This window comes from Orcinus orca, chromosome 5, assembly GCF_937001465.1.
Source record: "Orcinus orca chromosome 5, mOrcOrc1.1, whole genome shotgun sequence".
Classification (NCBI taxonomy): domain Eukaryota; kingdom Metazoa; phylum Chordata; class Mammalia; order Artiodactyla; family Delphinidae; genus Orcinus; species Orcinus orca.
Window position 1 is genome coordinate 20577775 of NC_064563.1, and position 21348 is coordinate 20599122.

Consider the following 21348-nt stretch of genomic DNA (forward strand, 5'->3'; position numbering starts at 1 on the left):
TCTAAATCAATGGTTGCTCAAAGTGGCTGGATTTTAGCATCACCTGGTGAGCTTTCAACACTACCTAATGGAAAAAAGACAAACTTTCATGCCTCACGCCTAGATTTTCAGATGCAGTAGGTCTAAGTTGGGGTTCAGGAATCATAACTTTAGAACATTTTCTTGGTGGTTCTAATGATCAGCCATGTTGGAGAACCAATGGTCTAAACTGAATTGAAACACGTTGTGTGTAAGTGTGTGAGTGTATGTGTATGTGTGTGTTTGTATTTATAGTTCTGCCAATGAGATCTTAATTGCTTATCTGCCTGCCTTTCTTCCTTCCACTTAAGCAACTTCCGGACGCACTCTCTGACCTCAGAGTTCTCATATAGCGAGGGAAGAATTACAGCATGTAACTCTTTGTGTCTTCAGTGCCCGGCCCCCAGTGGCCAGCACTATGATTAGTAATTGCTTTCTTGGTGACTGTGAGAAACCCAGTTTTTGGTGTGCCTAGTTTACATAGTGCAGCCAATCAGCTTGGCAGGAGCAGAAGTGAGACTCTAGCTTGTGACACCCTCTAAGGTCCTCCGTATTATACATCAGTCAGATAGACAATCCCACAGGCCTCTTTGTTTCACCCTTGGGGGATTCCAAAATTTCTTGATGATTGATTGCCTTTCAGTAGTCCTTTTACAGATGGGGAAACTGAGACTTAGAAAGCAACTTTCCCAGGATCCCCAAGCTGATATGTGGGTAGTTGGGGTTTGAGCTGAAATCAACAGAATGGATTTGACTCCATATTAGTGCCTGACTCATAAAACCAAAGCTAATGTCTTAACATAACACGTAGAACTGATAACACTTATTATCTTAATCCTGGATCATACATAGGCTGACAAAATTATTACCCAAATCAGCTTTTTAAAAACATTGTTTTTTGTTTGAGCAAAGGAAGCATTTGTAGAAAAGATGAAAAGAGGGTGTTATTCATTCAATCTTTTGCCCCTACCTCCCCAAAAGCACACAATCTTTATTACCTCTGAATTCTGATTTCAATTTAATATACACAAGGAAATGCTTGCAAATGATGGCAGGCCCAGAAGATTAGTTACAAGTAATTCAAACATGTTAGCACAAAAGAAAACAAATAAAAATTATTTATGATCCATCAGTCGTTCTTTTTTCCCACAGATCTTAAAAATAAAAATTGGTCTTAGCTTCTCATTTTCAATGTGCTTTCTTCCTTTGACTCCTGTAAAACTTCCAACGATATTAACACCTCTATATACAAAGAAGCAGTGTGGCAGTACATGTGGCCTTATACATTTTTCACTCAAAGAAAAAATTATGAAATATTTGCTTTGAACCTGCTCTTCGATTCTAAGAGGAAGCTAATTTGAAAGATTCATAAGTATTACTTAAGTGGCCAAACTATTTTTTATTTGAAACTAACATGAAACTCTAAGGTGAGCTGATCTGGTTGGAAAGGAGAAGGAATAACTCTGGCCTCCCTAAGTTTTGTCAGTTAGGAAGCAGATAGGAATTGGCAACCCCAAGAAGAGAAGAATAAGTTTAATGTATCTTCTCACACACCATTAAGTTAGGGCAGCTCATCATGGAGGTTTAGACTGGTCCATCTCCCTAGAAGGTAGAAAAGGTTAATTAATTACAACATCATTTTTTTTCTTTGCTTTCTCCTCCCGTCCCTTTCCCCTCCCCATCAGCCCTCTTATTCCTGATTACTCCTACCCCTTATTGGTTACCTACTGAATGTTTTCTGTACTTTTCTGACTTTGTTTCAGAGTTTTAATCTGTTACTTAACTTGTGCTTAGGCTATAAGTGTGGAAGCTTCATTTTATTTTCCATCATTTTATTATTAAAATTAATTTTGATATGGGGCTCAAGTGATGTATCTGAAGCCACAGTTAATAAGTAAAGGAGCCAGGACTTCATAAGTAGAGAAGCTGGGGAGGTGAAACCCAGAGACTGTGTTCCTTTCCTTGAAGATATGCTGTCACACGGATTTCCATCCTCTTGAGGAAATAACAGTCGGTACAATGTACTGAGCCTTCTGTTATTAACATGGATTGGATGCTTTTTTTTTTTTTTTTGCTGTGCTGCTTGGCATGTGGGATCTTAGTTCCCTGGCCAGGGATCAAACCTGTGCCCCTTGCAGTGGAAGCACGGAGTCTTAACCACTGGACCACCAGGGAAGTCCCCAACTCTCAAGTTCTATTTAATTTTTTTCCTCATACTTCGATCTGTGCTTTAAAATAACTTTATGTGTATGAATAATTGACTGCTCTGGCTTGTTCAGTAGTTGAAATAATCACCTTGTCCTACTGTCCATAGGTTTATTTTTATTTTTCATATTGTTGATCATTTACAGTCTTATTTGGAGAGTAAATCCCAAAATGATTTGTTTTATTTTTTGCACTTAAGAATGAGTTTTCTCTTCTATATCTTTTCCAAGGGAAAGAAAATACCCTTCCATATATTACTTGACGACTTTAACCCACTTCTAGATCTATTTAGGAAATAAAACATTTGGGGACAGACCGTGATGCGTATTCCTGACAATATGTGCCTGTAACAGATGTCCACTTCCTGTGGGGATCCTCATGTAAACATCATCATGAACTTCTACATGTATATGGAGTAGGGGTAAGACTGAAAACTTTGGTCAGCTTCAGCCTGGGGACGTTAGCATCACCGAGAGCAGAACTTCCCTCAGCTGCGTGCCGAGAAGGAAAGACAAAGACCCCAACTCACCCGACAGCAGCCACAGCACTGATAGTCTCCACACAGGGTCCCCAGGAGCCCGTTGATCACCTGGATGGCACAGATAAGTATCTGAACCGCCCCTATGATCAGCAGGATGGAGAAGAGGGTCAGATGCCAGGGAATCACGTTGTCAGGCTTTTCGCACTGGCTCCATAAGTCCCTGTCCCTGAGGTAATCTCTGTCGGGAACATGAGGAAAAAAGGAGATGTTGGTAAAAAGTGCGCGATACCCTAGGCTAGAAAGTCACCATAACGATTTTTCTTCTGCAATACTATCTATCCAAGATATAAGCTCCATGAGAAAAAAAAAATCCCATAATAACAACACTTTTAAAAACAATACCTAACAATTTTATTGAGTATAGACTAAGGTGCCAGACCCCGTTCTGAACATTTAACACGTATTCACTCCTTTATTTCTCACAGAAACTTTATGGTTCTTTTCTTCCATTTCACAAATGAGAACATTGAGGCACAGAGTGGTTAAGTGACTTACCCCAGCTCACACAGCTACTGAGTGACAGAGTGATTTTTATGAGCTGACCAGGAGGATGGGTAAGTTTAATATCTATTAAGGGGCAATGAAAATGAAGACACTCCAGGAGCAGAATCTCACAAATGTTCACAGCCTTTATCCTACTATTGTCCTTAGGGACCTTTTGGACTTCTGATAAGTTATCTGTCACGTCTAGTGGCCGTGTGAAGCCATGTAAAGTACAGTTGTGTCGTATAGTTAAAGGGAAGAGCTCGATTCTTTTAAGGCCTACTTCTAGCCAAATTGTGAACTGACTCAGCTATATTTTTGTGAAGAGGTAGGGATTCCACCTGCAAAAAGAGTTAATTAACTAAAAGAAAGAAATAATCTGCTGCCTTAATACACATTTTATGAAAACTTTGAAATAGGAGAAACTGCAATATATTTATACAATATATACATTAGGAGTCCACTGCAATATCAAGGGCATCGTGCCTTGAAGGAGAAATGTGAAGTGTGGTATCTTTAAGACAACAATGAGGGTAGAGCGGGTAAAGTCTCTGCATCTTTATATTCCTTCTCACGTTCTTAAAGCCACAAATTGGTCTCTCCCTCTTCCTTTACGCGTCCTCTCTCCTTTCAAGGCCTCAAGAGGAAACTCTCCGTCTGACTACTAAAGTCATCTCCACCTCATTGTTTTTAGATCATTTTGACCATCCGTCTCTGATGATTCCTCCAATGCATCAGCACACATGTATTTGCGATACATTCTGTATTAAGATTTTGAAAAATCTTTGAAATGATGGAAGATGCCCCAGAGTTTAGTCGAGCAGAAGAGATAAAGGAAAGAATGAGACTTTCGCTCTTGATTGAAAAATAAAACACTGTTTATCACATTCATTCACCTTCCCATGAGAATACAGGTTCTAGCAGCTCACTGGCTGTGTGACTTGTGTATCTCTCTGTAAGATGGGAATGACGATATCAAATCATAGGGTTAAATAAGGATTGAATGAGTTAACGTTAGTAAAGCACTTAGAACAGTGCCTAGCATATCGTAAGTTTTCCATAAACTCTGATATTGTTATTATTTTACTTAAGCTGAGCAGTCTGGTCTAAAAGAAAAAGGCTGGTATTTTGGATTCAGATGGACCTGGGTTTGAATCCAAGCATTCCTCTCACTGGCTGTGTATTCCTCATACAAGTCACCTACCACCCCCCACCCCCTGGCCTTCACATCATTTTCTTCATCTATAAAATGGGCTGAGAACAACCTCACAATTGTGAAATTTCACTGAGATAATATACCTATGTATGGCTGTATAAGACTTCTTTTCATTATGTTACTATTATTTTTAAAATTTATTTTTGTTTGCGTTGGGTCTTCGTTGCTGTGCGTGGGCTTTCTCTAGTTGCGGTGAGCGGGGGCTACTCTTCGTTGTGGTGCGCGGGCTTCTCACTGTAGTGGCTTCTCTTGTGGAGCACGGGCTGTAGGCGCGCGGGCTTCAGTAGTTGTGGCACGTGGGCTCAGTAGTTGTGGTGCACGGGCTTAGTTGCTCTGCGGCATGTGGGATCTTCCCGGACCAGGACTCCAACCCGTGTCCAGGAAGATTGGCAGGCGGATTCTTAACCACTGCACCACCAGGGAAGCCCCCATTATGTTATTTTTAAAACACTCATTTTTCCATTCTGTTTTTTTCCATGTAGTCCTTCCTATCTTTACAATTTTTCAACTTGATGATTATAAGCGGTTACAAAAAGACAATATTTTCCAGGCACATTTTATAAAGAAAAGATCCTAAGGTGAAGTAATTGGCAGTCCCCAGTTTGGACCCTCGGCTGAAGAGTTTGTCCAGCGGTGGGACGACACCACCCCCTGGTGGTGATATTGTTGAACCGCTCACGGGGGAATTTGGAAGCAAGGATTGAGTTTGGGTGGAGAAATCCTCTCAGTTTCACTCCAGCTGCTGCCTCACCCCTTACAAACCCTCACGGGTCCACAGGCCCTTCTTCTTTCCCCCCAAACTCTCAGGTTCTGAGAGTCTCAGATCTCGGGAAATGATTGCTGCGTCCAACCCTCCAACCCCAGGTGAGAGGGCCCTAATTTTTCATGGATCTGGAGGCTAAACCATGCTTCCACATTCTGTGACATGAGGAGTTTAAACCCACTGAATCTCATCATCGTGAAGGGCGGTCCCACCCGAGATGCAGTAATTCCATCAGCCTCAGAGTAGAACACCATGGATTTCATACAACTCACTTCTTGCCAGCAGCAAAGGTAGCTGAAGGAAGGAACAGGGGAGCCCGAGGGCTTTGCCTGGGTAACTCGGGCGCCACCTCCTCCTCTGAGACAGACCCCTTGATATTCCTGCCCTCAGCTGGCTGTGGTACCCCTTCTGTGCTTCCCAGCCCTCTGGTTCCTTCTGGTACACAGTGGCCAGGACCCTGAGCTGTCCGCATCTGTGCATTTGTCTGTCTTCTCTTTGTGACTATACATCCACAAGGGTGGAGACCATGTCCCCATCTCTGTCCCCAGTTCCAGCACAGGGAGTGTTCAGTAAATGAGCAGCTTTCATGTATGGGGTCCTGCCCGTGTTCTGGACGCTGGGCAAGCTGCGTTCCATCATCCCTCCCAATCCTACGAGGAGGTGCTAGTTTTCTTGAACAATGCCCCAGGAAATAGTCACTGAATGAATGAACATATACACAGATTAAGAAGTGAGGGGGGAGGGGCAACATGGGGGAGCGGATTAAGAGGTACAAACAATTAGGTATAAAATAAGCTACAGGATATATTGGACAACACGGGGAATACAGCCAATATTTTATAATAACTATAAATGGAGTTTAACTGTTAAAAATTGTGAATCACTACATTGTACACCTGTAACTTATGTAATATTGTACATCAACTATACTTCAATTACAAGAAATGTACTGCTTAAAAAAAGACATTATTTAGAAAGTGTAAAAAAAAAAAAAAGCTGAGGGGCTTCCCTGCTGGCGCAGTGGTTGAGAGTCGGCCTGCCGATGCAGGGGACACGGGTTCTTGCCCCGGTCCGGGAGGATCCCACATGCCGCGGAGCGGCTGGGCCCGTGAGCCATGGCCGCTGAGCCTGCGCGTCCGGAGCCTGTGCTCCGCAACGGGAGAGGCCACAACAGTGAGAGGCCCGCGTACCGCGCACACACACACACACACACAAATATATATATATACATATATATATATATATATATATAGTCCCTAATAGCCGTCTGCAGCTACTGAGCGCTTGAAATATGGCTAGTGTGATTGAGGAATTTTAAACTTTATTTCATTTACGTGAATTTAAGTAGACACGTATGGCAACTGTCTACTGCCTTGAGCAGTGCGGTCTAGGGGCAGAGGGATGTGTAATATAAAAAGACTAATAATACTCGAAGTTAGAAGACGAGAGTTTGCTCCCTGTCTCTGCTGCCCACTAATTGTGAGACTTGGAGCACATCACACTTATTCAGTCTGCCTCAGTGGGGAGTTACTACCTCTTGACGTTGTTGTGGAGATTAAATTATAAATTTATTTTTAAAAAAGTTCTTTCTAAACTACAAAGTACCGTGAAAATATTAAGTGTTACTTTAATGAGTTCTATCAACAATAACTCTCATGAAGAACCTACAGTGTTTTCAAGGTCGTTTTCCATAAATCTGCACCTTAAGAGATTGTTTAGTTATCCATCATTTGGGGTATTAGTGGAAGCCTTTGAGCTTAATGAGTAGTCATTCTCGTTTTCTATTATAAGATTTTCAATGGAGGGCACTGCTCCCTGTTTATTAATATTATTAGTTGCCTCATGTTGATGCTAATAAATTTTTTTTTTTTAAAGAAGATGTTGGGGGTAGGAGTTTATTAATTAATTAATTAATTTTTGCTGTGTGGGGTCTTCGTTTCTGTGTGAGGGCTTTCTCTAGTTGTGGCAAGTGGGGGCCACTCTTCATCGCGGTACGTGGGCCTCTCACTATCACAGCCTCTCTTGTTGCGGAACACAGGCTCCAGCCGCGCAGACTCAGTAGTTGTGGCTCACGGGCCTAGTTGCTCCGCGGCATGTAGGATCTTCCCGGACCGGGGCACGAACCCGTGTCCCCTGCATTGGCAGGCAGATTCTCAACCACTGCGCCACCAGGGAAGCCCGCTAATAAATGTCTGAATGCAAGAGGTGACACCACCAACCTCCTTCCCTCAGGCCAACTGACGTGCCCTCTTCCATTATTTCTCCTGGTGTCTGTCAAAAGGGCACCTAGAGGTGAGATCTTGTGTAACTTCACCCCACAACTCCAGCTCTGCCTCAAAGGAGCAGCATGCCTGAGACTTGTAAACTGAAGATGGCGGACCTTGAACGGTGTCCCCGTGGGCCTTTACCTGCTGGTGCCCCAAATGGTGACGTGTGAGCATTGAAGGGTGTACCTTACCCGTCCAGGAAGGGGTAGCCCCACGTGCTATTATTGACCATGAGGCATTTTGGACCCTTGTTGATTGAGACAGCTGAGATGATAAATGAGTATCCGGCACCCAAGACTCCAACCACAGCAAATATTGTGGAGGTGAACATCTGAAAGAGAAGGAGAGAGACCGCCAGGTTCTTAAGGTGTCCAGAGATTACACACAGCACACCTAACTGGCCTGTTATTGAGCATGGTGAATATGGGGAAGTTACGGGGTATGCAGCCAGTTTTTACTGGAAATGGGGCCTGTGGAGTCTCCTAGAATGAATTTTGGTGTCTCATGTCCCTTTCTCCAACCCCATCCCCACTTTTTTCACCTATTCATTGATGACCCAAGTGCTAGTTATGGTTTGATACCTTTGAACAAGGATTTTTAACCTTGCTAAGAACAAATTGTCCTTCACAGGCCTAATATGGAAGACCAGTCTATTACAGAATCAAAGAATCTTAGAATGGGAAGTGATCTTCAGTTCTGTGGTCCAATCATCTCACTGAGGCTAGGTCACAGTGGGACCTCATGTGGCAGGAAGGTTCTGCTTATGAGGAAGGGTAGAAGTCTAGAATTTCTCCTCATCGGTCCTAGTTACATTCCTTGAGTTCAAAAAGATTAAGTCCAACCTCTCTTCCATGTGGTAGCAACATTTAAAATATCTGAAGATATTTTATATCTTACACAAAAATATTTTCTATATGACGTCTCTCTACCCCTTCCACCCTCTGTTAGTTTTCTCTTCTTTGGGTTACACAAGCCCAACGATTCCAGTTCTTTTAAATACTTTTATATGACAGATTAGTTAGTGAAAAACAGATTGTACTACATCTTTGTTTTAAATTATAAAATCAAGATAGAATATAGAATATAAAAGGCAGAAACAATCCTGGAGCCTATCCAGGCTAACTTCCTCTTAAAGATGAGAAAAAAAAAAAGGGGGCCTAGAGAGGCAATGTCCATTCTAAACAGTAATTAGAGAGTAATGTGGAAACATTAATAATTCTGTAAATAGAGGTGGAAAATGATCACCTCTATTGCTTTGGGACATGAAGGTGTAGTGCAAAGTACAAGAGTTTAAAAGTCAGCAGAACCCAGTCTCAAATCTCAGTTTTGCTACTTTTCTCTGTGTGATGACTGACTCTCAGTTTCTCATCTATAAAATGGACATGATAAAGCCTACCTAAGTTAGATGTGATAACCCAAGTTAAATGTCAGATACTTCCTCTTTCCCCTTCCCTGTATTACTATCAATCTTTTTACAGTATATATTTGAGGGTTTGAGGGTGGGGTTAGAGTGTAGAGAGGATCTAACTGTGCCTGGGCAACTGGAATCTGTGTAATCTATTTAGCTGGGGTTCATATTCATATCATATGTCATATCATATATAAGTGTATTTTTTTTGAAAATTTATTTATTTATCTATTTATTTTGGGCTACGTTGGGTCCTCGTTGCTGTGCGCGCGCTTTCTCTCTAGTTGCAGCCAGCAGGGGCTACTCTTCGTTGAGGTGCGTGGGCTTCTCATTGTGGTGGCTTCTCTTTGTTGTCGAGCACGGGCTCTAGGCACGTGGACTTCGGTAGTTGTGGCACGCAGGCTCAGTAGTTGTGGCACATGGGCTTAGTTGCTCTGTGGCATGTGGGATCTTCCCGGACCAGGGATTGAACCCGTGTCCCCTGCATTGGCAGGCGGATTCTTAACCACTGCGCCACCAGGGAAGTCCCTATAAATGTATTTTTGATGCAACTTTCCAAGACTGAGCTCTGGCTCCATGCACCGTGTCTGACTTCCCAAGTAGAACTGACCATTCCCTTCTTCATATTGAAAGAGAACAAGACCCTGTGGAGTTCCTGGGCATGGAAGCCTTTCCATGTCCCTGTTTCTTGTTTGTAGGGAACAGACTCTAGCCTCCATGACCTTCCCAGAATCCCAAAGAGCAGATTTGAACAGTTGCTAATCAGGGAATGGAGAGGATGCAGAGACAAGGGAGGAATAGCCAAGAAACAATAATTCAGCCTTGGGGCAAGGTCCTGGTTCCATCTCAAGGGATACACATAATAATATCTTTGAGCTCTTTATAGAACTAAAACCCTCAACAAATGGAAGATGTTAGCTTTCTTCATTCCGGAGAATGTCACAGTTTGATAACCTTGAGAAGCTCATCAGGACACCACTTGAGATCAGATTAAAGAAGTTCAGGCCCTGCATACACCCTGATCCTTATCAGCAAAGCTGCCCTTGAACCATGGCTATAAAACTCCTCACCAAATCCTCCTGGGTTGGGACACAGTTTTTCAGGGCATGAGCCTGCTGTGTTCCCCTTTGCCAGGCAAAGCAATAAAGCTATTCTTTTCTACTTCACACAAAACTCTGTCTCAGAAATTCAATTTGGCACTGGTGAACAGAGGCCAAGTTTTCAGCATCCATATCTCCCACCTCCAGGGCTCTAGATTGTATCAACTCCCATCATAGCACAGTATATATAACACATCACTGCATAGCTGTTTATGTCTGTCTTCCCCAGCCAGAGGACAAACTCCTTGAAGCCATGGACAGTGGGTTATTTGAAGATAGTTAGGACATTGCTCCAGCCCTACCACCAACAGTTTGTTTGTTTGTTTTTTTCCCTCCCCAGCTTATCAAAGGCACTGGATAACTACTTATTGGATATTTTCAATAACTAAAGTTCATATACTCATTATTTAGATTCTTCCTCTTAATTTTTATGCCTAGGGTATCCTAAACCCATTCCCACCATCAAGAACATTGTGAATATAATCTAGGTCAGAAGTAAATTAAAATTTGGGTCATTTTATCATGTTAGAACAGGCAATCTCTCTTCCAAAGGATGTCTTGTTGAATAATTTTGGAAATTGTTGAATTGTATAAAGTTAAATAGGTCTCATTCCTGTTGTACTTCTAAGAATCTTTGTGATATGCTAATATGTACGGAGCTCCAAGGAGGGGATATACTATGTATACTGGAATGTAAGGAAAATTATTAGCTGTCAAATTATCCCTCAGAAGTGAGGGACTTGCTTTAGAGCTGTGCCCTTATTTCATCCATCAGGTAATAGGACATTTCCTCAAATTTGAACAAACAAGTATTGTGTGGGAAAGACATTAGTCAGAAACAACCCAATTACTGTTGGATGACAGAATTATTTAAACATTTCCTTCTTAACACAGATTTGCTAATTGTTCTAGGAAAGTTGACCTCACAATTCCTAGTTCCAGATATTATAGTTAACAAGCCTTTTAAAGGGCATTCTAATATAAGTATGTTTAGTGTTTACAATTGTGGGGATCATTAACATACACTTGCAAGAGGGATGTCTGAATACTCTCTTCGTCTTATCTGAATTGATACTTATGACTGAGTGAAATTTCCGCTGACAGCATCATACACGGATACAAAAATGTCATTAAATGGAAAAAAAAAGATGTGCTGTGGGAAACTTTTGCTGGCTCCAGTGGTGTCTTTAGTGGGAGCAAAGACATTAAGGTCAAAAAACATGAAAACATTTTAAAATAAATGAGAGGAAAGAAGTAATATTTCAAAATCAATATATGAAAATTATTTTATATTTTATACATGTACTTTAAAATATGCATATATCACAGAACGCTTATGCGTATATTCACGTTAGTCAAATAACTTTTTTTGAAACTGCTTTCTGGGAAAATAAGAGGTGGTTTTATACAAAGTTTCACCTTATATTTGGGTGTATATTGTAATTTGCAGAGTTTTCTGATCTCATAGGAGCCTATAACTTCTTCCCTTGAGCCCTTGCAACGACACACTTTGGGAGAGGCTGCTCCAATTTAACGAGAGCTTATCTAGCTACTTCTCTGTCTCTGAGCAACCTCCATGCTCCAATCAACTTGCTGTTTAGTTAGACACAGCTGGTGTTAATCTAGGAATGGCTAGAACATTCCAGTAGAGCAATTGAAAGCTTATGCTCAGGTCAGTTTTTCCTAATGTTTTACCTCTTGTCCTTTCAGAGTGAGGCTCTGAGTGGTCTGGAAACATTTTTGACATGTGGTCCTTGGGATGGATTGGATTGTCTCAATTAAAAAAGAAGATTCTGTGAAGGAAGGGTCTCTCATCTTAAAATTGCTTAAAAGTGTTCAAAAGCCAGAATTTCCACTAAATAAATGGTTAAATATTCTTATAATTATGTTTTCACAAAAATGACGATCTCAAAAACCTTCTAGTGCAATCATCTCACTTTCTAGATAATGCAAAGAGCTTCATTCTGTGACAGCCTTAGACGTATTATCTCATTTAATCTTCTCAACAAACCTGTGAGGTGGGTGTGATTATCTACATTTTCCAGACAGGAAACTGAGACTACTAGAAATTAAGATAATTGCTCTAAGTCAAACAAAGAGTAAAGTGGTGGGAGTAGGATCAGTCCATGGCCACTTGTTTCCAAAGCCCATGCTTTTGTGACCTTCTCAAAGCACACATCTAGAAGGTGGCTGAGCTAGATTAAGAACTGGGGTCTGGGCTTCCCTGGTGGCGCAGTGGTTGAGAGTCCGCTTGCCGATGCAGGGGACACGGGTTCGTGCCCCGGTCCGGGAGGATCCCACATGTTGCGGGGCGGCTGGGCCCGTGAGCCATGGCCGCTGAGCCTACGTGTCCAGAGCCTGTGCTCCGCAACGGGGTAGGCCACAATAGTGAGAGGCCCGTGTACCGTAAAAAAAAAAAAAAAAAAAAAAAGAACTGGGGTCTCAGGGGAAGGGGCAGCATAGGGTTGGAGGATAAGACATACAAACTATTAGGTATAAAACATGCTACAAGGATATATTGGACAACACGGAGAATATAGCCAAAATTTTATAGTAACTATAAATGGAGTATAACCTTTAAAAATTGTGAATCACTATATGGTACACCTGTAACATATAATATTGTACAGCAACTATACTTCAAAAAAACAAAAAAAAAGAACTGGGTCTCCCTCCCAGTCTAGTATCCTGTACCTACCACCTCTTCAAATACACACACACACAGAAAACACACTGCCACTAGCGCCAGATATTCTATTATTTGCAAATTTCTCTGTGAATGACATTGGTTCTCTCACAGAAATAAAACGACAGATAAGAAAAAAAATATCTTTTTGCTTATTTGACCTTCTGATCTTGAGTTCTAATTATTAGTCAGGAATCATGAAACTATTGATTATTAAGAATGGAAGAGTATCTAAAATTGCTGTCATAGAAAAGAAAGATCACTTTTCCAGGAAGGCAGTTTGGAAGTCTGCGGAAACCAGGGTTCCGGCCTCCTCAGTCACCCAGGCCCCCGCCTCCCTGGCCTCGGTTTCTGGTGGCAAACAGAAGAAAGGGGTGGGTGGTTCCAGATGGCCCCTTTGACTAAAGCAACTCCGGATTTCATCATCCACTGGCTGGTAATGAGAGGAGAAATCTGTCTTGTGCTATTCCTGCTGTGTGAGATGAGTGGAGGATTTTAGATATCATTCCTGGAACGTGTCACAGGCACATGTTTACAGACACAAAAAGTGAGTACAGAGGCAAACAGTCCTCATTTTAGGCAAGTCTGAGTAAATGAAAAACCAAGTTCATATAAAATAGCAATGAGATAATTTTCCCCTTTATCGAAGAGTCCCCCTTGTAAGCACCTCTATCCCAACACTGTCCAACGGAAACATAATGCGAGCCATATACATAATTTAAAATTTTCTAGTGACACTTCTTAAAAGGGTTAAAAAATGAGATTAATTTTGATAATATATTTCCTTTAACTCAGCATATCCAACATATTATCATTTCAACAGGTCATCAATATAAAAACTACTAATGAGATATTTTACATTCTTCTTTTTACCAGTTCTTTGAAATCTGGTATGTGTTTTATACTTATGGTACATCTCAATTTTTCTTTTTTTTTTTTCTGTGGCCAAGACTCGCAGCATGCGGGATCTTAGTTCCCCCACCAGAGATTGAACCCACGCCCCCTGCAGTGGACGCGCAGAGTCTTAACCACTGGACCGCGAGGGAAGTCCCAGGTACATCTCAATTTTTTTTAAAAAAATTTATTTATATTTATTTATTTATAACATCTTTATAGCAGTATAATTGCTTCACAATGGTGTCTTAGTTTCTGCTTTATAACAAAGTGAATCAGCTATACGTATACATATATCCCCATATCTCTTCCCTCTTGCGTCTCCCTCTCTCCCACCCTCCCTATCCCACCCCTCTAGGTGGTCACAAAGCACCGGGCTGATCTCCCTATGCTATGCGGCTGCTTCCCACTAGCTATCTACCTTACGTTTGGTAGTGTACGTATGTCCATGCCACTCTCTCACTTTGTCCCAGCTTACCCTTCCCCCCCCCCATATCCTCAAGTGCATTCTCTAGTAGGTCTGCACCTTTATTCCCGTCCTGCCTCTAGCTGCATGTAAAAGAACGAAATTAGTACATCTCAATTTTGATTGGCCACATTTCATATGCTCAATAGCCACATGTGGATAGTGGCTCCTGTATTGGACAGTACAGTCTAGAACATGTGGAAGATTGATTTTTGGTAGTAAAAGTTTAAAAAAATGGATGGATATGGGCTGTACTGATTCCCTGATTACGGTTACTCACAGGAGGGAGGGATGTATAACAGAGGAGGGCAAGACAGTGACCCTCAATTGAAGCAATAAGGTTTTATTTCTTTACAAAACTTTCTGAAGAAAATATGGCATCAGGTTACAATTTCATAAAGCTACAGGTAGTATGTTTTGTTTTTGTATTCACATTTGAAATATCTCAACTTGAAATAAAAAAAAATACTCTAAATAATTTTTCATAACTTTTCCAGAATGGATGACCTACATGAAGCAAGGTACACTTTATGTCACTTTGTTTTAAGTCATTTCGTGTTCAGAAGTCTTTAAAAAATTGCTAAATGTACTACTCTGAGCTATTATCAATCTTAAAATGAGATGAAGTACATTCCATTTATCATGGGTTTTATGATACAAAACTTTTCATGTTAAAAGAGAAGTTATTGAAATCAAGTTGAATATGTCAGGGAGCAGATGCTTCAAGTTGGTGTTTTTTAAACTAAACAGGCAAAAGGCCTGGAATATTTCTGGAAGGAGACACAATAATTGGAAACACTGGTAACCTCTGGGGAAGGGCGTTACCAGACTTTGAAGTCAGGAATGTGTGGCTTCCGTTGTAGTTTTTGTACTGTGGACATGTTTTCCCTATTCTAAATGAATAAATAGTAAAGGGGGACACTACTGTGTAGTGTAGTGGTCAAGGACGTGGGATACAGGCAGACAGATCTGGGTTTGAGTTCTGGTCCCTCCCTCATGAATTTGGGAAGGTCATCTTTCTAAGATCTCCATTTCTTCTTCTGTAAAATAAGCCTCGATAATAACTACCCGTCTCCCAGAGATCATAATATGTAAGATAACTAATCAAAAATAGGAAATAGGGAATCAAATGTACACATTGTCTAGCAAATCGGATAACCCCCAGGTGGGGTAGGTAATGCCTGGTACTTCACTGTGGGGATACCCAGAAATCTCTTTTGCCAATTTCCAAGATTTGGATCATTTCCCATGACATTAACAAGCACTTGATAAGTGTCATTGTTATATTATAATGTTTTAATAATCATAGCCTCACATACTTTAACCTTCCAGAAATACAGAGAGTATAGCTCTGGGGAGAAAAATAAAAGTAAACAGGTTGACCGTCTTATAGTTGCTCAGCACACATGTTCAGTTTGTATTTCTAAAGAAATATGTGTTAATGTATATGCTGTAAATACTTCCGTTGAAACGGAAGGAGATGCTCCCGAATTCACCGTGTGTCAGCCTTAAGGCCTCCCCCTCTACTGGGCTCTGGAGGCGGACCATGTGGGATGAGATCCCAGCTCTGCCCTGGTCCGTGGTGTGTACTATGTCAGCTGAAGCAAATGGAGGAGGGGCGGGGGGCAGAGAAGGGGGGAAGGGTGGGTGGTTCGGAGACATGGTATTTTGAGGCTTGGGCAGTGGCAACATGCTGGGGGAACATCTCTGGTGGGCATGAAGGTTCCTCTCAGCAAGTTTTCTAAGAGGTACATAGCTATTACTTGAAGTCTTTTCTCGCTTAAATGTGAATGTCCTCCTGTATTTTCTGCCTCAGCCTTGGAAAGCCCGGAAGACGGACAGGGGCGTCGCGGGTGTGGTGGTCGGAAACTCAACTTGCAAGAGCTTCAGTTTCCTTATTTATACAACGAGACGTTTAATGCCTAACTCATTAGGGGCTATTGTGAGAATTGAGCCTGATCAAGTACGGAAATCACCTGAAATCCTCCCAGAGCGTTCATTTACTTCATTCATCCAACAAGCATTTATCGAGGACCTATGATTCCTCTGTACCCCCAGGCACTAGGTACTACTCTCCCCTGCCCTGCACGCTAAGGCTTGCAACCTCTTCCCCCATTCTTGCAATGTCCTTACGAAAGGTAGCAACTGCCACGGTCCATTTTACAGCAGAGGATTTTGAAGCAAAGAAAACATTTACTGAAGAAATAGGGTTTCATACATTATTTCTCCTTTTAAGATAATCTGTTATTTCAAAAGAAGTGTCTTCTTACATCCCCCTCCAACGGGCTGTCCTTCCAAGGAATGCAGAGGCGGCTGTGCTCTTGGCCTCAGGAAGTACTGACGGCAGAAGTACTTACACAGAAGGCATCCCTAAGGGGCACTGGTGAGCCAAGCTGGTCATGGGGAGAAGTGCTGACTCTACAGTGAATAGACTGATTTATGAACTATCCAAGATCTTCCTTCAGAACAGGTCTGTCAATCATCTGACCCTGCCTATGGGTTGGGGGGCGGGGGGGGGCTTTATCGGTCTGATATACTTTCAGAATGCTGAAATGCCAGCCTACCCCTAAATATCTCCTTTATCGGGCCCATTATTAGAGACACTCTTCTGAGTCAAGGTCAAGGTCTTCTAAAGGCTCTTATTAAAGAATATACTTAACACAAAAGCATTGATAAAATTAATCAGCTGTCCCATTGGACCCTGAGATGTCAAATTTTTTTCTTTTTTTAAGGATTAGAGGGCAGGAGACCTTGACCAACCACAGATCAGCCGCTAGGGCACCTCCAGTTTTGGAGAACGAGGTTGAGACCTAACTACAAACCCAGGCCAGGGTTTCCAAAGCCCACCTTGGAAGTCACCCTCCTCTCATAGCTTTTGCCCCAGGGCTCCCTTTTCTCAACTCTCATTTACCCTAATTTATTTAAAAGATTGCAGATCCCTGGGACTGGGTTTCAGTCTTGCTCTGCCTCAGAGGAGAGTTTGCCTCTATTTTTTAGTTTCACTATGAAACTACCAATTAGGTGACCTCAAGATTTTTTTTTTTTCCCAGCTCACTGTCTTGCTTTATCTCTACAGCCATCACATCCTGCTTCCACTATTGATTCATATGTCCTGGTTTTACTACCCAAGAGAAGGGAAGAGAATGATGCAGCTGACTTCTGGGGAATATTCCAGAAAGATGCAGCAAAGAAGAGAGGAGAGAGAGAGACCAGGAAACAAACGATGGAGAGCAACGCTGTGAAGACAGCCGCAGGATTTAGCTCAGCAGCCCTTGGCCTAGTCTGTTCCTGCCTCACAGACCTTTCTGCCCAACAGGATTTCTTACACCACATTCCTCAGAAGCCCAGTGTTCCTTAAACACTGGAGGGGAAGGCTGTGAGCCTTTGGAAAACTAATTCAAACCTTTAGCATTATAGTACCAATCAAATTTTGCTGCAGCTTTTTTTCTTTTTGTCTGACAAAATGTTTGTAAATACCTTTCTTTAGAAACTGATGATTGCTCCAGAACCTCAGAACCTTAAGGAAACTTGGCTCTAAAGCAGGGGCATGAACCCAGTGGCCCTTAGGGGTGGGTGAAGAGCTCAGTCACGCCCAGTGCAGGCCGTTTTTGTGTCAAAATGGAGGCCCAGGAGTAACAGGTTACTTTTTTGTTTTTCGAAAAAGAAGTAAGATATCTAGATATTTTTTGTGAGATCTCTCTACTTTTAAAAGTTGGAGCTGACAAACAAATGAACCCCAAACAAGAAATCCTTCTGCTGGCCACCTAGAGTGTGGTGCGCCTGGTACAGGGCAGCCCTGGCTGTGTCTTTGTTTCCAGCTGGCAGAGCTGGTCCTTTGACGGGCACTCCCCTTGTGGACAGTCAGCCAGTGGCCAGGAGGAGTCATCCTCAACCCACACCAAGGGCAGATGGCCCCCGTGGGGTGAGGAAACCCAATCAGACAACTAGAATTGGGCAGATTGTATTGACTCAACGGTGCTTGTAAAAATGTGACTTTTCTGCCTCTTCTTGGACTTCATATAAATCTAATTTAAAATCACTCTTTGCACAATACTTTGAATATTGTTCCGCATCTCACTTTGGTTATGTATAAACCTAAAAACGAAAGAAATAAACAAACAAAAACCCTGGCTTTATACTGGCTAATCTTCAGACTTCTACTCAGCACCAGGGAATGAGCTGTTAGATCTCTAACCAATTCATCCAACTTTCTTAATTGCTAATTTTTTTCAAATTCTTGTTTCCAATTTATTGCCCCCAAATCCACAAGGTATAGTGGGATTACATTTCAAAGAGAAAATGAGTTACATATTTATTCCTTTCCTTTATAATTAAGTCTAGTAAAATATTATATATAGCACATGTTACATAATTGTAGCAAATGAATTGTGGTTGATTTTTACATCTCTTTGTAAATGATGATTTTAAATGTTGCTATAATAACCAATGCTTGATGGTGTTAAAAAGGTGAGAACATTCTCTTTGAATGATCCTCGATCTCACATGGAAAAGCATCATTGTATTTGCAGTGCACCAGCCTCAGCCCTTCATATGTAGCCAATAGATATTTTTTAATTGACTGAGCAAATAGTGATGAGAAGGAAGTGTTAGAGATGATTCTGTTTCAGGACAAATTGCTACACCTTTCCCTTTAAGAGGTTACGGTAAGAGTGCGTAATTCATCATCGGGGTTCTCTTAGATGGACAATTGAATCTCAGGAAATTAGAGCAGGAGCTGGTCTTACTCATCATCCAGCCAGTAATTCCAGTTCATCCTTCTTCATTTTTGCCACATCAATGTACCTGAACTCAATATTTTTCTTTAAGTCAACTCTCTATTTTATTCATTTATATCACCTCTATGAATGAAAAACTAGAATCATTAACTCACAAAAACAAAATATTATTGAATTTCTAGTTAACGTTTCTTGCATTCCTGGAGCTGGAGACTTGGTCGAAAGGGAGATTACAAAGGATTAGAAATAGTAAAGACATTTCCATCAAAATTAGAGTTTTCTTGATAGAGTTGAGAGGACTGAAGGAGAATCAAAATTAACTTTCGATGTTATTGAAAGATAGAGCACATCTGTGTACTAGCAGAGTTTGTCTGTACTTGGGACATTCTGATCTAGTCCAACTTCCTCATCTTATAGATGAACAGAGGACGGCAGAGAGAACCCCAGTTGCGGAAATGGAACCCAACCCCACTCCCAGCCTTCTTCCCACTCCAGCTCGGAATGGTGAAGCCTAGTTTGTCTAGCTTGCCCACTAAAGATGGATGGCTGCAGGAAACAAGAAAGGAAACAGAAGGCCCAAGGCAAAATCCAGGTAGAGGTAGGGAATTGCTGAGCCTCTGAAGCAGTGAAGCTGGCAGTGGTGTGGATGGAGAGTTTAGGGGACTATCGGGGAGAAGAGGTTACCATCTGTTATCCTGTCCCAGCTCCCCTCTACAGATGAGGCAATGCAGAGCCAGAGAAGGGAAATGACTTGCCCAAGGTCTCAGGGCTTCGAAGTGGCAGAGGGAGAGTCACAGCCTCCATCTCTGCCTTCCGAGCATGCATTCCTTACATGGCATCACCGCAATTTTCCAACTCTGATATCCCTGCCTGTTTGTAACATTTTAAATGGTACTCATACCCTATAAGTAGGAGGGCTATGGTTTTGCATTTTTATGATTATTGTTATTTTGCACCAGCAAGAATCCCACCTTCATCCCTGTACCAGCTGCCCCCAGAGTCCTGCCTGGGGCCGGTAACTCATCCCCACGCCCAGCGCAAGGAGGCAGTGCGCCCCGGGGCAGTTCTGGTGGCTGCCCCTCCCCCCTCCCCCCTCGACCCCCAACTCACCGCAAAGCGCTTCCCACAGCTCTCGTTGCCACAACACCTGCAGCAGTCATTGTTCTCCAGGCCCAAGAACACCAGCGCAGGGAAGATCATCTACCAGCAAAAGAAGCACCTCAGAGTGGGTCTGGTCTGGCATGTGAAGGGGGGGCCCGAGCCTGCCTGCCTGCGTGAGGAACTACATCCGCAACGTGGGACTCGGTGGCCAAAGAGGACGGCAAGAGCTAACGGAGCCTGGCTGGTGGGTAGACAAGTATTATGGAGTCTTTAGGTTCTTTCTGGCCTAACTGCAGCTCCAAGGCAAGATGTCAAGATATGACACCCCGAGTTTCCATTTACATGGTGGGTTAGGATAGGGATAAGAAACTTGTCCTCAGTTGGCATGAAACATGAATCTCTCTCTCTCTCTCTAAACCAGAGGTCCCCAACTGCTATTGGAAACAAGGGGTAAAGAAATCATTAGCACAAGAGTGGAAGAGAAACCCACAGACACCTCCTTCTCTTGGTGGGTTTTAGTCAATCGATTAACTAGAAAATGCGTGCTCCTTCCCCAACCTCTTCAACCCGGCACCCACCGCAGCATTATCTTGTTAAAGATATTATGCGGCTCTCAGTTTGGTTCAGGGAAGTCAACTGACCCATGGGAGCTGCCCACCTAAGCTTGGGGATTTCATAACTTAGTCAACTTAGTGCACATGCCTCTGGCAAGTCCCAACGGGGAAGGGAAAAGATTAAAGTGCTGACTTTTCATCGTGCGATGCTTGGGCTTTCGTTAGCATCTAAATCTCTTCCTGCTCAGTAAGTACCCAATTTTAAAAGGATGGAGCGAAAATCTCCTTTGGGGAGATTTTAAGGCTTCCTTACTCACCAAGACCCCGCTTCCTAATATTCCTCCGAAATACCAGACCTCGTCAGAAAGGTGATCATTGTTGTCTATCACTTTTCCTCCAGGGAAAAATAGCAGGAGGTGAGCCAGGAAGCCAGACACAGCGAGGGGAATGAGGGTGCTGCCCAGGCACTTGGCACACCTCTCAGTGCACATGCCGGGGAGGTAGGATGCAGGTCTCGCTATGAGCCCCCTCGATGCCTCCTTTACAGGCTCTCTTCTGAGTTATCCGCCGCAGAGGTGTAATAATTGTCCCCAGATCAATCCAGACTTTGGAGCTGAGAAGCGAGATCGCCCTGTGAACGGTGTCCTTGGAGTCGCTGCAGCTTCTCAAATATAGCAGAACCTCGATGGCGATGGACATTTATACGTTCTCCCTGACCCGAAGTCTTTTTTTTTTTTCTGCACCCTCATAAATAAGATTACGTTCATTGCGATTTTGCCATGGAGACCAATAACCTCTGTTAATAATCCACCAGCACAGACAAGACACTCAACCTTGCTGCAATTGAACCTAGGGCTGGAACAAACAGCATCTGGGACGACTGCACCTTTCAACTGACAATGGCCCCGCA

General features: G+C 42.5%; 1 protein-coding gene across 1 annotated transcript; it reads right to left on the bottom strand.

The window, feature by feature from the left end:
- Nucleotides 1–1010: 1010 nt before the first annotated feature.
- TM4SF4 (transmembrane 4 L six family member 4) lies at nt 1011–21112 on the bottom strand. The gene is made up of 5 exons (XM_004278186.3): nt 20756–21112; nt 19894–19983; nt 7685–7824; nt 2753–2942; nt 1011–1620 (listed from the first exon to the last, which is right to left on the bottom strand). The coding sequence occupies exons 1-5, from the start codon at nt 20927–20929 to the stop codon at nt 1603–1605; spliced, it is 612 nt and encodes a 203-aa protein (XP_004278234.1). The 5' UTR covers nt 20930–21112; the 3' UTR covers nt 1011–1602.
- Between the last annotated feature and the right edge of the window lie 236 nt (nt 21113–21348).

What these genes read in the sequence shown, in the direction of transcription:
- TM4SF4 (XM_004278186.3), bottom strand. Translation starts at nt 20,929, where the DNA reads ATGTGCACTGAGAGGTGTGCCAAGTGCCTGGGCAGCACCCTCATTCCC. An exon ending in TATTAGGAAGCGGGGTCTTG is followed by an intron (nt 19,984 to 20,755) that starts GTGAGTAAGGAA and finishes TTTTGCTGGTAG; the next exon opens with ATGATCTTCCCTGCGCTGGT. An exon ending in GCTGTGGGAAGCGCTTTGCG is followed by an intron (nt 7,825 to 19,893) that starts GTGAGTTGGGGG and finishes CTTCTCTTTCAG; the next exon opens with ATGTTCACCTCCACAATATT.